We start from the raw sequence: 14717 nt of genomic DNA, 5'->3' as shown, positions 1-14717 counted from the left end.
GTAGTGTTTAGTTTAAAAAAACCAAACAACATACAGTTGTTGGCGGGATAAACAAACAAACAAACGAAAAAAGGACTGTCACTCAGATATAGATCAACAAAGAAACCAAACAATGTGACTCAGAGCAAATGATCTAAAAACGCAGCTGCACGACATGTGTTCAATCTGCCCAAGTTCTCCCACACCACCCCACTGCTGCGCTTCCTTCACTGGCTTCCAGTAGCTGCACGTATCAGATTCAAAACACTGATGTTCGCCTACAAGGCCAAAAATGGACCAGCGCCATCTTACCTCAGTGACCTCATCACTCCTCGCCATGCACCATGTTGTCTGAGATCCTCCAGCACTGCTCGACTGGTACAACCTTTTCTCAGAATGAGAGGCAAGGCTCTTCTCTGTTCTGGCACCGAGGTGGTGAACTTCCCCTAAATGTTCACCACCTTGGCTATCTTCGAGCGACGGTTGAAGACCTACCTCTTCCTGAAACACTTAAATTAGCACTTTCCAAGTTTGCTTTGTGGAATTCAAGAGTTATATTTATATTGAGTTTTTTAAAGCACTTTTGTACGTCGATCTGGACACGGGCGTCTGCTAAATGCCGCAAATGTATATGTGAAATGTAGAGATGGAGGGATAAACAAACAACAAACAAACAAAACACTCACTCAGACAGGGGTAAACAAATGAACAAGCAAAACAATGTCCTTAAAGATGGAGGGATAAGCAAACAAACACACCAAAACAATGTCACTTAAAAATTTATAAACAAACAAGCAAACAAAAACTTTCACTCTGAGATGGAGGGGTAAACAAATAAACAAACAATAAAATAAACAAACAAGCAAAAAAAATCTTATACTTAGGGATAAAGAGATAAACAACCAAACAGAAAACCTACCCAGAGAAGAAATACAAACAAACAAAACAATCTGGCACTCAGAGATGAAAGGATAAACAAACAAACAAAATAATCTGGCACTCAGAGATGAAGGGATAAACAAACAAACAAAACAATCTGGCACTCAGAGATGAAGGGATAAACAAACAAACAAAACAATCTGGCACTCAGAGATAAAGGGATAAACAAACAAAACAATCTGGCACTCAGAGATGGAGGAATAAACAAACAAAACAATCTGGCACTCAGAGATAAAGGGATAAACAAACAAAACAATCTGGCACTCAGAGATGAAAGGATAAACAAACAAACAAAATAATCTGGCACTCAGAGATGAAGGATAAACAAACAAACAAAACAATCTGGCACTCAGAGATAAAGGGATAAACAAACAAACAAAACAATCTGGCACTCAGAGATAAAGGATAAACAAACAAAACAATCTGGCACTCAGAGATGGAGGAATAAACAAACAAAACAATCTGGCACTCAGAGATAAAGGGATAAACAAACAAAACAATCTGGCACTCAGAGATGGAGGCATACAAATAAAACGAAAAAAATTACTGTCACTCAGAGATGGATAAACAAACAAACAAACAAACAAACAAACAAACAAACATACAATGTCATTAAAAAATGAAGGCATAAACACAAAAAACTGTCACTTAAAAAAGGACAAACAGGCAAAACAATCTGGCACTCAGAGATTGAGGGATAAAGAAACTAACAAACAAAAACTGTCGTTCAGAGATGAAGGGATAAATAAATAAATAAATAAAAACCCCAAACAAAGATATACTCTACTCAAATATAAGCAAACAAATAAAGATATCTCAGTTTGAACCTTGTATATTTTAGCAGAATGAAAGAGTTTGCCAGCAGAGAACATGACAGATGTGTAAAATGTGCAAAGGAATGAGACAAATCCGATATCGACTGAAATGTTTATTTTGATTTTGATAAATGCTCATAAATGCTCATACTGTACTGTATTCAAGTACTGATTTAACAATTTCCATGTCATTTCCTCAAATTGCATTGAGATGCTAATCAGTATTTTTTCAACACAATGCTTCTATGATTTTTTGTTCTGTTTTTTTTTCTAACAAAAATAAAACCAGAGATAGGTTTGTTTTTATCGATACACAGTTCATTTAGCTCAATGGAGGCTGGAAAGGAAATCACTGGGAAAAAATAAACAAACATTGTTAAAATAAAGGCTCGTCTGTTCACTCAGGTTTACAGCAAATATTCATTTAAAGGTCCGGAAATACGCAGCATATAAAAATGTCGCTTATATATGTTTGTAAAAAATGTTCCAAAGGCACTTTTTATGCATAGCGTGAGGTGAAGGGTTGAGTCGTTACAGCGTCTTCCAAATCTTCTATATCATATATCTATATACCTTCTGCAATCTTTCTTCTTGTTTTCTGATATATAGTGCCTGTCAAAAGTGTGGAAATACAGAGTATTTTATAGTTTTTGAGAGACACCTGCATGTTTATGGTATACAGATTTACTTTCACCAAACAAATGAATAAATGTACAGATGTTCCACTTTATTTCCATTCAAAAATTCCTACCATAGCACGAAATACAGCTTTACACACTCCGGACAGTTCGTTTCTCCAAACGTTCAGGTGAAATACTTGGCCATTGAAGGTTTCTTTCTGACCTTGTGATCCAGTTGATCCCAGAGCAGTTCAATAGGATTTAGGGGCGTAACTGGGCAGGCCAGTCCATGATTCCATGAAAGACTGTTTGCTCTCTAAATTACGGAGCTTGGACGTACGCTTCAGGTCTTTGTCTTGAATGGTGAAGTCGCTTTTTAATGAGCTGCAGTCCAGACGGAATTGCATGGTGTTGAAGTATGGAATGGCAGCCATGTTGGGTTAGTATTCCTGTCTCACACTACAGATGTATATAATAATTGATTGTATGTATGTATGTATGTATTTAAATAACATTTCTAAATTATAAAACAGAATCTTGTAAAGTGGAGCTTGACATATACATGTGTTTAATCCTGAACCTTCTGCCTAAGGTGGCAAAAATGTATTCAAATCTTTAAAATGAAATTGTAAGTAAATTAAAGGATCATGCATGTCTCTCTCCATAACCATAAAAGTGTTTCCAAACTTTTGACAGGCACTAAATACAGATGTTCTTCGTCTAAAAACATAGGCTATATACACTATATTTTCTGTGCACTTGTCTCTGGGTGGCACAGCATCCCATACACTTCGGTCAGACCACACTAAACATTTCTCCACTGGAGGTGCGTGAAGTCCATCCTTTATCCCTTGTGTGAGACAGTAGCGCCGTCTAGAGGCCATAGCTTCGCCTGATCAGCGTTGCCAGAGAGTGAGTATCTGGTAGAAGCTGCGCAGCCTGTGTGTTTCAACAGTGTGCCGGTGCTACCTGGCCCTCAGGCTCTGTAACACGCTGTAAACTTCCTGCTCTCGGCTCAGACCCTCAAACAGAGGCAGCAAGTCCAGCAGCTCCGTGTCTGTCATGTCGTCAAACCATGACTGCACCGGGACCTAAAACACACACAGAGCCCATATATCACACAGGAGTTAAAAACAAGTCAGGATAAAAATATATATTTTACCTTGTATTATAATTTACATGGTCAATCTTTCGTATGGAGCCTTCTGGTGCTTATATAAAGGAGTCTCCAGTGTCAGTGCTTTTAATGAATCAATGCATTTAGATGCATAAAAGAACAGTCACTAATCATATAATTTGTTTCCCAAAGCTACTGCAATACCTGTATATTATTCTGTGAAAAAAAAACATTTTCAGAATTAGATGAATTGTAACCGAAATCTGAGTTCCTGTGACTCTTTGGCATGCTGTGTATAAGGAAATAAAAAACTGAAACACTGAACAGTGAGAGTGACCTTGGCATGGCCTTACTGTGGATTCTAAATAATAAACTCTCAAGATTACTTTGGATTCCTGCACTCAGACACGGCGCTGTTGATCAGTGTTGATTATATGATGAACAATGCGAGGGCAAGCGTTACAAAGGTTTTCAGTATGAGAGCAGTAGAAAGCAGGAGATTTGAACTATAAAGTCTGATATTCTAAAAGAACTACTAAAAACTCTTGTTACAGTATTTACCACAAACAATAATATAGATACGTCTCATAGAAATCTATTCCTTAATACTGATTTCAAGTAAACTATTTTAAAAAAATTGGAAGAGACTTTACACCTCAATAAATACTCATTTGCATATCAAACTGCTCTTTTTACAAAAAACAAAGCTTCAGGTCGAGACGTACGGCGTTCTCTGGGTGGAAGATGTACGAGGCGGGCGAGTTGTCCACGATGATGACTTTGCTGAGTTGTCGGCCCAGCCGGCTGAGGTCTTTAACGTAGTTCCCTCTGTGAAACACGCAGGATTCCCTGAAGAGGCGCGTACGAAACACACCCCACTGATCCAGCAGATCTGCCACGGGGTCAGCATACTGCACACACATTTTTAAAATAGAAAACCTTTAAATTTGTTTTTCAATCTAATGTCTACTGCACTCTACTGCCACTAATATTAAGTAGAGTCACTAAAAGTATTGGCGCTCTGACGACCCCCAAACTCAATTGTGTCTCAATTGGTTTCTGACCACTAACCCTGAACCAAGACTCTGGACTCAGACCCATCTGATTTCCCATCAGATACAACGTAGCCTTTAAACATGGCACCTATGGACTCCAACTCCCACATCTCCAGCTTTCGCAATCTTCCTCCTCCTGATTAGGCACACCTATTTCCAATTATACCCAAAGCCACACTTGCAAAATGACTTTGATTCATTGTAAATTTTGCTCAGTCGGTTTATGCTCCATCAGCATTCTCTGGCTTTTTAAAAAAAAAAAAAAAAAAATTTGTAGACATTCTTTTCATATCAAGCCAAATGTCATAAATTACATTCTTGCCATGAGTCCAATTTACAAATAGAAATGAACAACTAGAACAAAGATTATATTACACATGATCAAATTCTGGATTTTAGTTCATATCAAGCCAACAGAAAGTAATTTTTTACTAATCATGTCCATCATTAGTAGCAACAATTCAATACAACAGCAAATAAAACTCGCACTAAATTACACTCTCCTGCGGTGTATATGTGGGTTAATGCGTCTAACCTTAGCTAAGCTGGCTGTGAAGAGCACACATTCGAACAGTTCCCCCATCTTCTGCAGAAACTCGTCCACATGGGGTCTCTTCAACACGTAGACCTGCGTAGACATGTCACACCGTTGCAGTTCAGCATCACACACAAATGTTTTACCAATACACTCTTCTCTTCTTCTTTCTTCTCACGTCCAAGGTGCTTAATCGCTGCAACCCAGTACAAGTAATCGAGAACAGGCTGACCACAATACACAGAGCCTATCCTGGATTACTTGAACCAGGTAACAGCCTTCGACACGACATTGACGAGACATGGTGCAGGAGAGTTCTGGTGCACTGTACTTCTCTTCTTATTCACTAGCTTGCATTCAAATTCTCATTTTCAAGCCAGACTGGTCTAAAGCAAACTGTCTGAAGCTGATGCTTCTTTAGAATGCCTCCTCCTCATTTCCCTCCTACATGCTACTGCCTTCATACCATATATATATATATATATATATATATATATATATATATATATATATATATATATATATATATATATATATAGACAAAGGTTTGTGGACACCTGACTTTAAGATTGGTTCTCTGAACATGTTTTCCACATCTAGCCCAATGTGATGTTATGATAAGCTTCACTCTTCTGGGAACATGTTCCACTAGATTTTAGAGTGGTGGTGTAGAGATTTGTACTCATAGTTTAATTGAAGGAACCATCCAAAGATGTTTTATTTAATTGTGTGCCTCCAACTTTTTGTCGCAACAGTTTGGGAAAGAACCACATACGCCTGGAAAAGTCAGGTGTCCCAATACTTTTGTCCATGTACTGTCTGTACGTTGCCTTGATATGCTTAATAACAGAAACCCGTAAAGCTAGTAAACAGAATAGCAATCTATTAGGAAAGATGTTAAAGTCGCCCAAACATTGTACATTTAATCCATTTCAGGTATTTAATGAAGAAATTGTTTGAAAATTTGTTTCACTGTTTTTTTTATTATCATTAAAATTGTTTCATAGGATTTTCATTCTAAAGAAAAATGCCAGGATGCATAAATATGCAAGATATGCTAATTTAAGCCCCTATCTTCTCTGAAACCCCTAGCTAGCCTAGTCAGCTAGTTCACTAGTATGCTAGCTCAATTTAACAGCTATGTACTAATAGCTATGTAAGCAATTTTAAGATTAGCCTAAATAATATACACCATCCCTAACACCAGCATAGATAGATTAGCTTATCGATTCTGTGTGTAAAAGATGGACCATCTAAAGGATTTTTTTCCTCATATTTTAAAATTGAATTGGGTATTTTATAGTAAAAAGGGACATATGCTGGTATGTGCTACCAAACATCACCAGACCTAATGTTTTTAATACAAAAAGGTTCACTACCATGTGAAGGCACCTTCATGTACACCACACTGCACTACAGTGGATATGCACAGGATCATTCCTGACATTTCCAGTGTCCGGACCTGTGGACTTCACATTACCTGATGGACTGTTCCATCGATTTCCACAGGAACGATAAAATCTGCATTGCTGATGGGCTGCGGAGGCAGAACACAGAGATTCGGATTAAAATGGCTGACAGAACAGAGAGACGAGGACGTCATGGCGATCTTATTTCAGTCTTCATTTAACATATTTTTTTCCAAATGTTAACATTTATGTATCGTACGCAGTTAATAGCTCTTATACTCAAATGATGCATGAATGTTAGCTGATTCACCACACTGAATATTAGTATTGTATCAAGAATGAATTCAAGCTTCTAGAAAAATCTACAAAGGGAACCAGCAATATATAAAGTCTACCTGTGTGCTACAGATTTTATATATTTTCTTCGCTAACTCAGCATTACGTGACCCATTGTTTCACACCAAAATTCACACTACAGTGAAACTCGTGAAAGTGATGCAGAGCGAAGATTAAATTCGCGGGTTTAACACATTGTTCACCGTGATGCTCGCACAACTATTTAACAATGCGATCCAGTCATACGTCAACAAGAGGGATGACAAAACCTCCAGTAGAGGGTGCATGAGCTCTATGCATCTATATGGCCTTCCTGAAATTTAACCTTCCAAGAAATTTCAACCTAAAACAGGACATTCCTTATTTCTGGATGGGTGTCAATTCGTCCAACATTTCTGTACAGTATGTGCTCTATTACAGTCTTGAAAAGCTCACGCTGATACCCAGCTTCATATTGACAGCGTCAAACAATAATAACTATAATAAAATTTTAATTACTTATAAAAAATAAAAAAAAACACCCTACAATGCGCACTTTAATTAATTCGCATCCCTGCAAGCTTTTTTACTTCTCCGCATTTGTTAACTCTCTCTGAAAGTGTTGCGCTTCCACTCGACTTTCATGTGAACAGGCACCAAAATCTATTCAATATGTGGCCCTCGACAGGCAATTAATCAGCAAAACCTGAAACACATCTCATACTTTAGTCGATGGGGAAAAAACAAATAATCACTGTGGGGTTTTTTTGTGTGTGGTGGTGTTTGGAGCTGTAGGAACGTTTCCTCACATGCCTGTGTAGGTCCACCTCAGGGGCACGCCCTTGGGTAAGATCCTCTGCACCCATGTAATGTGTGTGGGTGGCAGAATGGGCGTATTTGTACATGTGGTGTGTGTGTGTGTGTGGGTATGTGTGCTTGTGTAAGGACGCGAGTAAGCATGTGTGCGCGCACAAAGGCATGCATCCCTCACTCCTTCCCTTTCTCCGGGCCTCTCTCTTTCAGCCAGCGCCTCCCTGCTCTTTCCTAAGCAGCGAGACGAGTTGCCAGACATTTTAAAGAACGTGCTGCTGTTCGAAAAACGATCTTTACTTTCACTCACATCCTCTCAATAATCCCTATAAAGCAAACAAAAAACAGCAATTACGTATTGCTTGTGCAAGTTTGTGTGGCGGTTTGTATAATTGTGTATCTCTGAGTAGAGAGTGTGTATGTGTTTACATAGTGTGTGTCTGTATGGGTGTGAATATTTGTGTCCATGCTTGAACTCACTAACATGAGACGCTATCGCCAACTTCCTGCTTTTTTGCCCAAGTAAGTGCAGACACACTGTCTTTCAACTGTCTCGATCATACACACATTTGCACTACTCACTGGACCAGTTAAATAAAAACAGTCTACACAGAATGCTGCTGAAAATCGCAGCGAGCGACAGGTCTGCATCTGACTGAAAGGCTGTGGAACCTCAGTCGTGCTGAGCAGAAAAGCATCTCAGAATGCACAACACTTCAAAACTTGAGGTGAATGGCTCTTCAATAGCAGACGACAACATCTGGATCCACTCCTGTCAGCCATGAGATTAAATTTGAGGCTAGAGTGGGTACAGAGCTGGCGATGGGGAAAACCTTTTTTACATTTTTTTTTCATTTTTGTGTAAATAGGAATTCAAGTAAAATGTCGTGTTTACAAGTTACGTGTGTGTGTTTGTGTATGTGCATGTGTTTGCATGATGAAGTATGTACAGTATGTACATATGTGTGTGTGAATGTGTGTATGTATATATGTATATATGCATGTATGCATCTGTGTACATATGCATGTGTGTTTGTGTGTATGTGTCTACACGCATATGTTTGTACGTGTTTTTGACAGTATGTTCTGTGCATGCATATGCGTGTGTATCTATGTGTCTGTGTACATGCTTATGCATATGTGTATGTGCATTTATATGTAAGCATTTGTGTGTGTGTTTGTGTGTGTATGTACACATCAGTGCACGTGTTTGAGTGTATGTGTGTATGTTTATGGCTGTGTGTGTGTGTGTGTGTGTGTGTGTGTGTGTGATATGTTATTGCAAAACACAGTGTAACAGGTCAGTGGGGTAAACAGGCACCTCCTAAAGGGAACCATTTTAGGCCCCATGCTGGCAGTAAATCTCAGTAGAGTATTTTTTTCAGCTGGCAGTTTTAATCCCACTCTGAGCGCAAAACACACACCGTCTTCTGCGACAGAGCCTCGGAGCTCTCACTGGATTAAGAGCGATTGTGCAATTCTTTACAGTAACTCGGTGATGAGCTCATCGCTTGCATTCCTAATCAGATATATCAAAGTCTATGAGTTTACCTCCCCCTGGGTCCTGATCGGGCAAAAGAAAAAGAAAAATATCACTGTTTTACTGTCTGAAGCAAATATCTATATTATTTTTACTGTTATTATAATTAAACAACTGTTCGGTTGACCCTGTTTATTATAATGAAGGAGCATTGAATGATTTTGGTACGTTTTTACGGTGTGATTTTTTAATGCAAGTTTTTGTAACAATGTTCGATCGGCAACGATGACGATGATTCAGGCTCCTTCTGGAACAACATTCTGTATTCGTATTTTGTAAATACATTTTAAAACATTCAGAAAGAGCTCAAGGGGACGTCCTGAACCAAATAAGGTGGGAAAACAGGTAAGTAGGGCTATTAAAAATTACACAGATGGCATACAGAACAACAGGTTAGTTTCACTGAACATTACTCATAATCTTACATTCCAGTGGTCTGTATTGTTTAAAGATTATAATCACACTCTTGATGTCACCCAAATGAGGATGGATTCCCCTTTTGAGTCCGGTTCCTCGCAAGGTTTTGTCCTCATAACATCTAAGTGAGCTTTTCCTTGCCACAGTCTGATGGCTGCTCATCAGGGATGAATGCACACCAATCACCTTAACCCTTAAAATTTTGTAAAGCTCCTTTGAGACAATGTCTGTGGTGAAAAGCACTATAGAAATAAACTTGACTTGACTTGACTTTCAAAAGTAGTTAGTAGTAGCTTCTGGAGCTGATAAATACAAAACTAGCCTGCTAACTCTAGCTAGCTATCTAAAATACAGTGTACAAAACATTTGACTGGATCAGCTGTGTATATGTGGTAGCTCAGTGGTAAAGATGTTTCTAGTCAGAAGGTGGTGAGTTCAAATCCCAATGCTGCAAAGCTGCCACTGGTGGACTTTGAGCAGGACCCTCAACTGCTTAGCAAATGTAAGTTGTATAAGGGTATCTGCCAAATGCCATACATCTTTTAGTACCATGTTTGTGTGATAACCTCTATACTGGTTATTATATCATTTCTATATTTTATTTGAAAAAAAAAAAAAATGGAAAAAAAAAAAAAATAATAAAATACCTCATTGTTGGTTCTCTAACCACACAAATGAGCAATGATAAAGATTGGACTATCCTCTAAAGTTCACCAGAATCCAGAACAAATACATCAGTATTTAATAAATAAGTCAATACAAAAAAAAAAATCACTCTTCACATATTCTTCCTTTCTTCCTGTCTGATTTCTTTCATTCCTAATATTTGGGGCCTGTGTGTAAAATCAGTGCTGGTTGTTTCGGGAAAGGTCTTGAGTGTGAAACCTGAACACAAAAACACCTCATAATGAGTTCCAGGGTGTGTGGTGTACCTTAAAGGAGCTGTGCACCAGGGTCTCATCAAGGTCGATCACCACACAGTTCTTGCCGTAGTCTGTGATGCTGACTTCAGGTAGGAGGTATTTGGCAGGAGACTGAAGAGAGCAAACGAAACATTCAGGACCCAAAGGATGGTATGAGGAGAAAAGAGAAGAAGAAGAAGACAGAGAGAAAAACAATGATTTGTAAGGAACAAAGAATTCGGGTTAGTGTCATTACTGCGGGAGATGTGAGAAATTGAAGGCTGTCCACTGCGCAAACCGTGACAGCTTTATAGCTTTGATTTCAGGTCCAGGCCGAGCTCGACATTGGCCTGCTGTTTCCTGCTGCGATTTGTCCGTGATTGGTGTTTAAAAAAATAATTAAGGGCGGTCTGGAGGCTTTCAGGTCCAGGCTAATCAAGAAGATTATGATAATAGTGTTCCCTCAACTTCTTGGCTCCTTGGCCAAGTCATGGTGATTAAGCACAATCTGGATGTATAATTAAAAAGAAAAGTGTACATGGGAATGAAAGAGAGAGAGAGAAAGAGAGATGTGACAGCTAGCTCGAATGTGAGGATATCCTTTGGTAAGAAAAGCACACAGATGGCTTCACCTGAGGGGGTGAACACACACACACCACACACACACACACACACACACACACACATACATCGAACACGTGTTCTCTCACTCTAATAGCAGGGGTGTAAAGTAACGAACTGCATGTACTCTCATTACTGCATGTACTCATTACACCCGTGCAAATGCGTCTTTGTAAACGTTTTTAAAAGTAGGATTAAATCATACCAAGGTTTAAAAAAGAAAAGTACTTTAAAAAATACTTTTTATGCCTAATTTATCATTTCTAAGTTATGTGTGTAAATATTTGCATAAACAAAGTACAGAGTGTGTTTCTGCACACAGCTGATTTGAATTTAGCAGCACCCATGAAACTCAGCTGGGGGCATGAAAGGAACTGTAATGAATCCGAGTGAAGTCTGAAAAACAGATGTGGAACGTTTTGACTCACTTCTATGCCAGTACAATACACCGTCCTCCGTTTATGTGGCGCCATTTCTTTTGTCACAATTCTTCATGATTAGGTTTATTTCTTCATGGCTTTGTTTTGACTTTTAATATGCTTTAGCAATATATTTAGTCAAATATACAAACATTTGATTTTTTTCATATGTTTGTGATGGTGCTCTTATTTCTAGATGCCATTTTTCTTATAAACAAAATATAAAAATACATGCAAAATATATAACGAAGTTAATTACAAGGTTTATATTAGTTACTATTGAAATAAAAGTATTGGGACACCTGTTTTTTTTTTTCAGCCATTTGTGGTTCTTTCCCACTCTTTCTTCTTTCTGTTACCACAAAAATGAAGGCACATTATCTGTCTATAGATAGAAAAAGAATGTCTTTGAAGGTGGTAGTATTAAACTTTCCCTTATTTGAACTAGGAGACCAAAACCTGTTCCAGCATTACAATGCTCTGTGCACAAAGCCAGCTTCATGAAGATCTGCTTTACATGGAATGGAGTAGAGAATCTTGAGTGGCCTGTTTTAAAGCTCTGAATTCAACCATATTTAACACCTTTGGGATGAATGTGAACTTTGACTGCAACCCAAGGCTCCACACCTCACCTACATCAGTACCTGATTTTACTAACACCCTTATAACTGAATGAGCACAAATGTTACGAACACACTCCAAAATCTAGTGGAATATTTTCCCAAAAAAGTGGAGGTTAATAAATCAACAAATAAAGACTAAATGTACAATGGGATGTTCAAAAAGCACAAATCAATCTGACTTTTGTCCATATAGTGCACTTTATATGCTTTCATTTACATATATTAAGAAACATGAATGAGATCTAAATGTTTTCCCAAGTTGCAAATAATATCATGCTTAAATCTGAACTTATCAAAATAATTTTGTTTTGAGACCCAATGGCGCAGCTTCAAGTCAAACTCCAAATGGTTAGTAGCAAAGCCTGAGATGAATGATTTACTTTCAGCTTATGTATTTTAGACACAGGTCTAAAAAAGGTATTTTAGGCACAGGTAAGTAATTACACACATTTTAGATAGATGTGCAATGTGTCTTTTGTCAAGCAATTCCTCAAAATTCTTCTCAACATATGACATTTATTTGTCCTTCAGTATTTTGTACTCCAATGAATTATTACTAGCAGTATTTTTTCCTCAAGGATGTGTCTTGTACTTGTATAAAATACTGCTGTACCTGTGTGTCTCTATTTGTATACACAAGTACGTCATTGTGTCTAAGAAGCAAAGGCAATGAAGGACAAACTGCGTGCTGTGTGATGTGTCTGTGCCAGCAATGATGACTGTGGGGGGGTCCTTCTCCACCGCATGCAATAGTTAGCATACCGGTTTTAGCTTAGGACAAGCGAAAGCCTGAGGACTGCACAAAATGCATTTGTCAAACCATTACTGATTCTCTATCTATTTTGTCCACAATGTCCTGTTTACTACTTGGTTATTAATGGCTATTAATTTAAATGTATACTAATAATGACAAATGATTCAACCGTTTTGTTGTTGTTGTTGGAAGCCCAGTCACCTCAATCAATGTCAAACACTAAATAACAATTAATGAATAGATAGTTATGTACAAAACTGGGGTTCTGTAACTTTTTGGATAAACACCAAGAGATTAAGAAAATCACCTTAATAACATGGTACCTGGTAGAGGGTGTACTGTAGCTTGGCATGTTTATGTACTATGTAGGTGTTTGGAAGGGTCATGACTGATGCGTTTACACAAGTCACAGCAAAAAAAGCAACTAGAGATGTTCGCTTTCAACAAGAGCTGGCTGCTTTCATTGGCAAGTAGATGTGGGCGTGTCCTTTGTATACGTTCGTGTATTATACAGTTTATATAAATTTTCTCCAAATTTTGAATTCATTCCCATAAATTTCTGGTAAGTTCCTATAGAAAGTTTCCGGAAATTGTCTACCCCTTTGCAACCCTACAAATTACAGCGATAAAATCACTGCATGTGTGAACGTATCACGTAAAACAAGTCAAGTCAAGTGGCTTAACGTATATGTATATTTATGTGATCTTTGTCTATTTCTCTGTTTTGGTCACAATGTGATGTGATTGAATTTCGAAAGACTTTTTGCCTTTGTTGTGAAATAGATTTCGAATCTGACATAACATCCCAATGTCCCAAATAAAAAGCTTGCATGCAAATCGTATGCCGTGTCTCAGGAGAGATCTGTATAATCGTATAATATCTTTACATACTGCATAGTGGATCATATTGGAAATATTTACAGACCTGACAAACTCTACAGGCATGAGTGCATGCATTCCTGTTAACTTGGCTGGACCTTAACAGTTACTTCAGCACTACGAAACACACACTGGTCGCCTAAAATGATGTTAGAGGTTATAACGTTCATTTTGTCGCTCTCATGTCAAACGTTACCAACAAAATGCAGATGGGGTTTGTGTAAAAAGCAGGGAGTGGTCCTTATTCTATATTAAATTGCTCTTCTATTATTTTGTCAAGCTTGATTACCTATGAATACGAAATATTACAAACATCTGTTTAACATTATCTTGTTAGTATATAAGCTGTACGTGTTTTTTGCTTTGGGGCAAAGCGAGTTGATCTAAAGGGGAAAACTGCTGTCAATAACGTGGATTGAACAGAATGCAGTACAAAAATAAAAAATAAAAATAATATTCTGAACTGCTGCTTAAAATCAGAATATTGGGTATACGGAATTTCTTATATTATTAGTAAGGCAAGTTGGCATTCGTATCGCAATGCATCGTTTTTCAAATATTTGCATCGGTATAAGACTTTATAAAAAATTTGTTATATCATTATTAGTTGATGCGCTATACTTTTTAGTAAAGGAACAATAATTTGCGAGCAATGTTTCTCAAGCGCGTTCTCTCAGCACCACTGCTGCTACGTGAATACGACGCATCACAACACTACAGAGGCCGAGGCGTGTCTTATACAGTAGAATACAGATTAACATGGCAGAGGTAGAGCTGCATCTTCCTGGAGACAGAACAGGAAAAAACATCTGGTTTTATTTTATCTTTTTTATTTATTTTTTGCACTACAAAGGTCTGTTTGTGAAAGAGCCATGTGGTAGAAGGCACTTAAGTAAATTTATGATTTGCTGTTTGTCTGAACCAAATTGCATCGGCCTCAGTTATGGAGATGAACATCCCTAATAATA

At 37.9% G+C, this 14717-nt stretch overlaps 1 protein-coding gene across 2 annotated transcripts in view; it reads right to left on the bottom strand.

The window, feature by feature from the left end:
* Nucleotides 1–1833: 1833 nt before the first annotated feature.
* Nucleotides 1834–14717, bottom strand: part of ctdspla (CTD (carboxy-terminal domain, RNA polymerase II, polypeptide A) small phosphatase-like a) — a 39684-nt gene continuing 26800 nt past the window's right edge. For both annotated transcript variants that reach the window (XM_046833665.1, XM_046833667.1), the window contains 5 exons: nucleotides 10484–10585; nucleotides 6541–6597; nucleotides 5061–5153; nucleotides 4196–4381; nucleotides 1834–3444 (listed from right to left, as the gene is read on the bottom strand). In XM_046833665.1, the coding sequence (XP_046689621.1) occupies nucleotides 3319–3444; nucleotides 4196–4381; nucleotides 5061–5153; nucleotides 6541–6597; nucleotides 10484–10585 (564 nt within the window). In that variant the 3' untranslated portion in view covers nucleotides 1834–3318. The remainder of the gene's footprint in view (nucleotides 3445–4195; nucleotides 4382–5060; nucleotides 5154–6540; nucleotides 6598–10483; nucleotides 10586–14717) is intronic.

The sequence above is a fragment of the Silurus meridionalis genome, chromosome 21, assembly GCF_014805685.1.
Source record: "Silurus meridionalis isolate SWU-2019-XX chromosome 21, ASM1480568v1, whole genome shotgun sequence".
NCBI lineage: Eukaryota > Metazoa > Chordata > Actinopteri > Siluriformes > Siluridae > Silurus > Silurus meridionalis.
The sequence above is the reverse complement of the archived record's forward strand: the minus strand, read 5'-3'. Positions and strand labels throughout refer to the sequence as shown.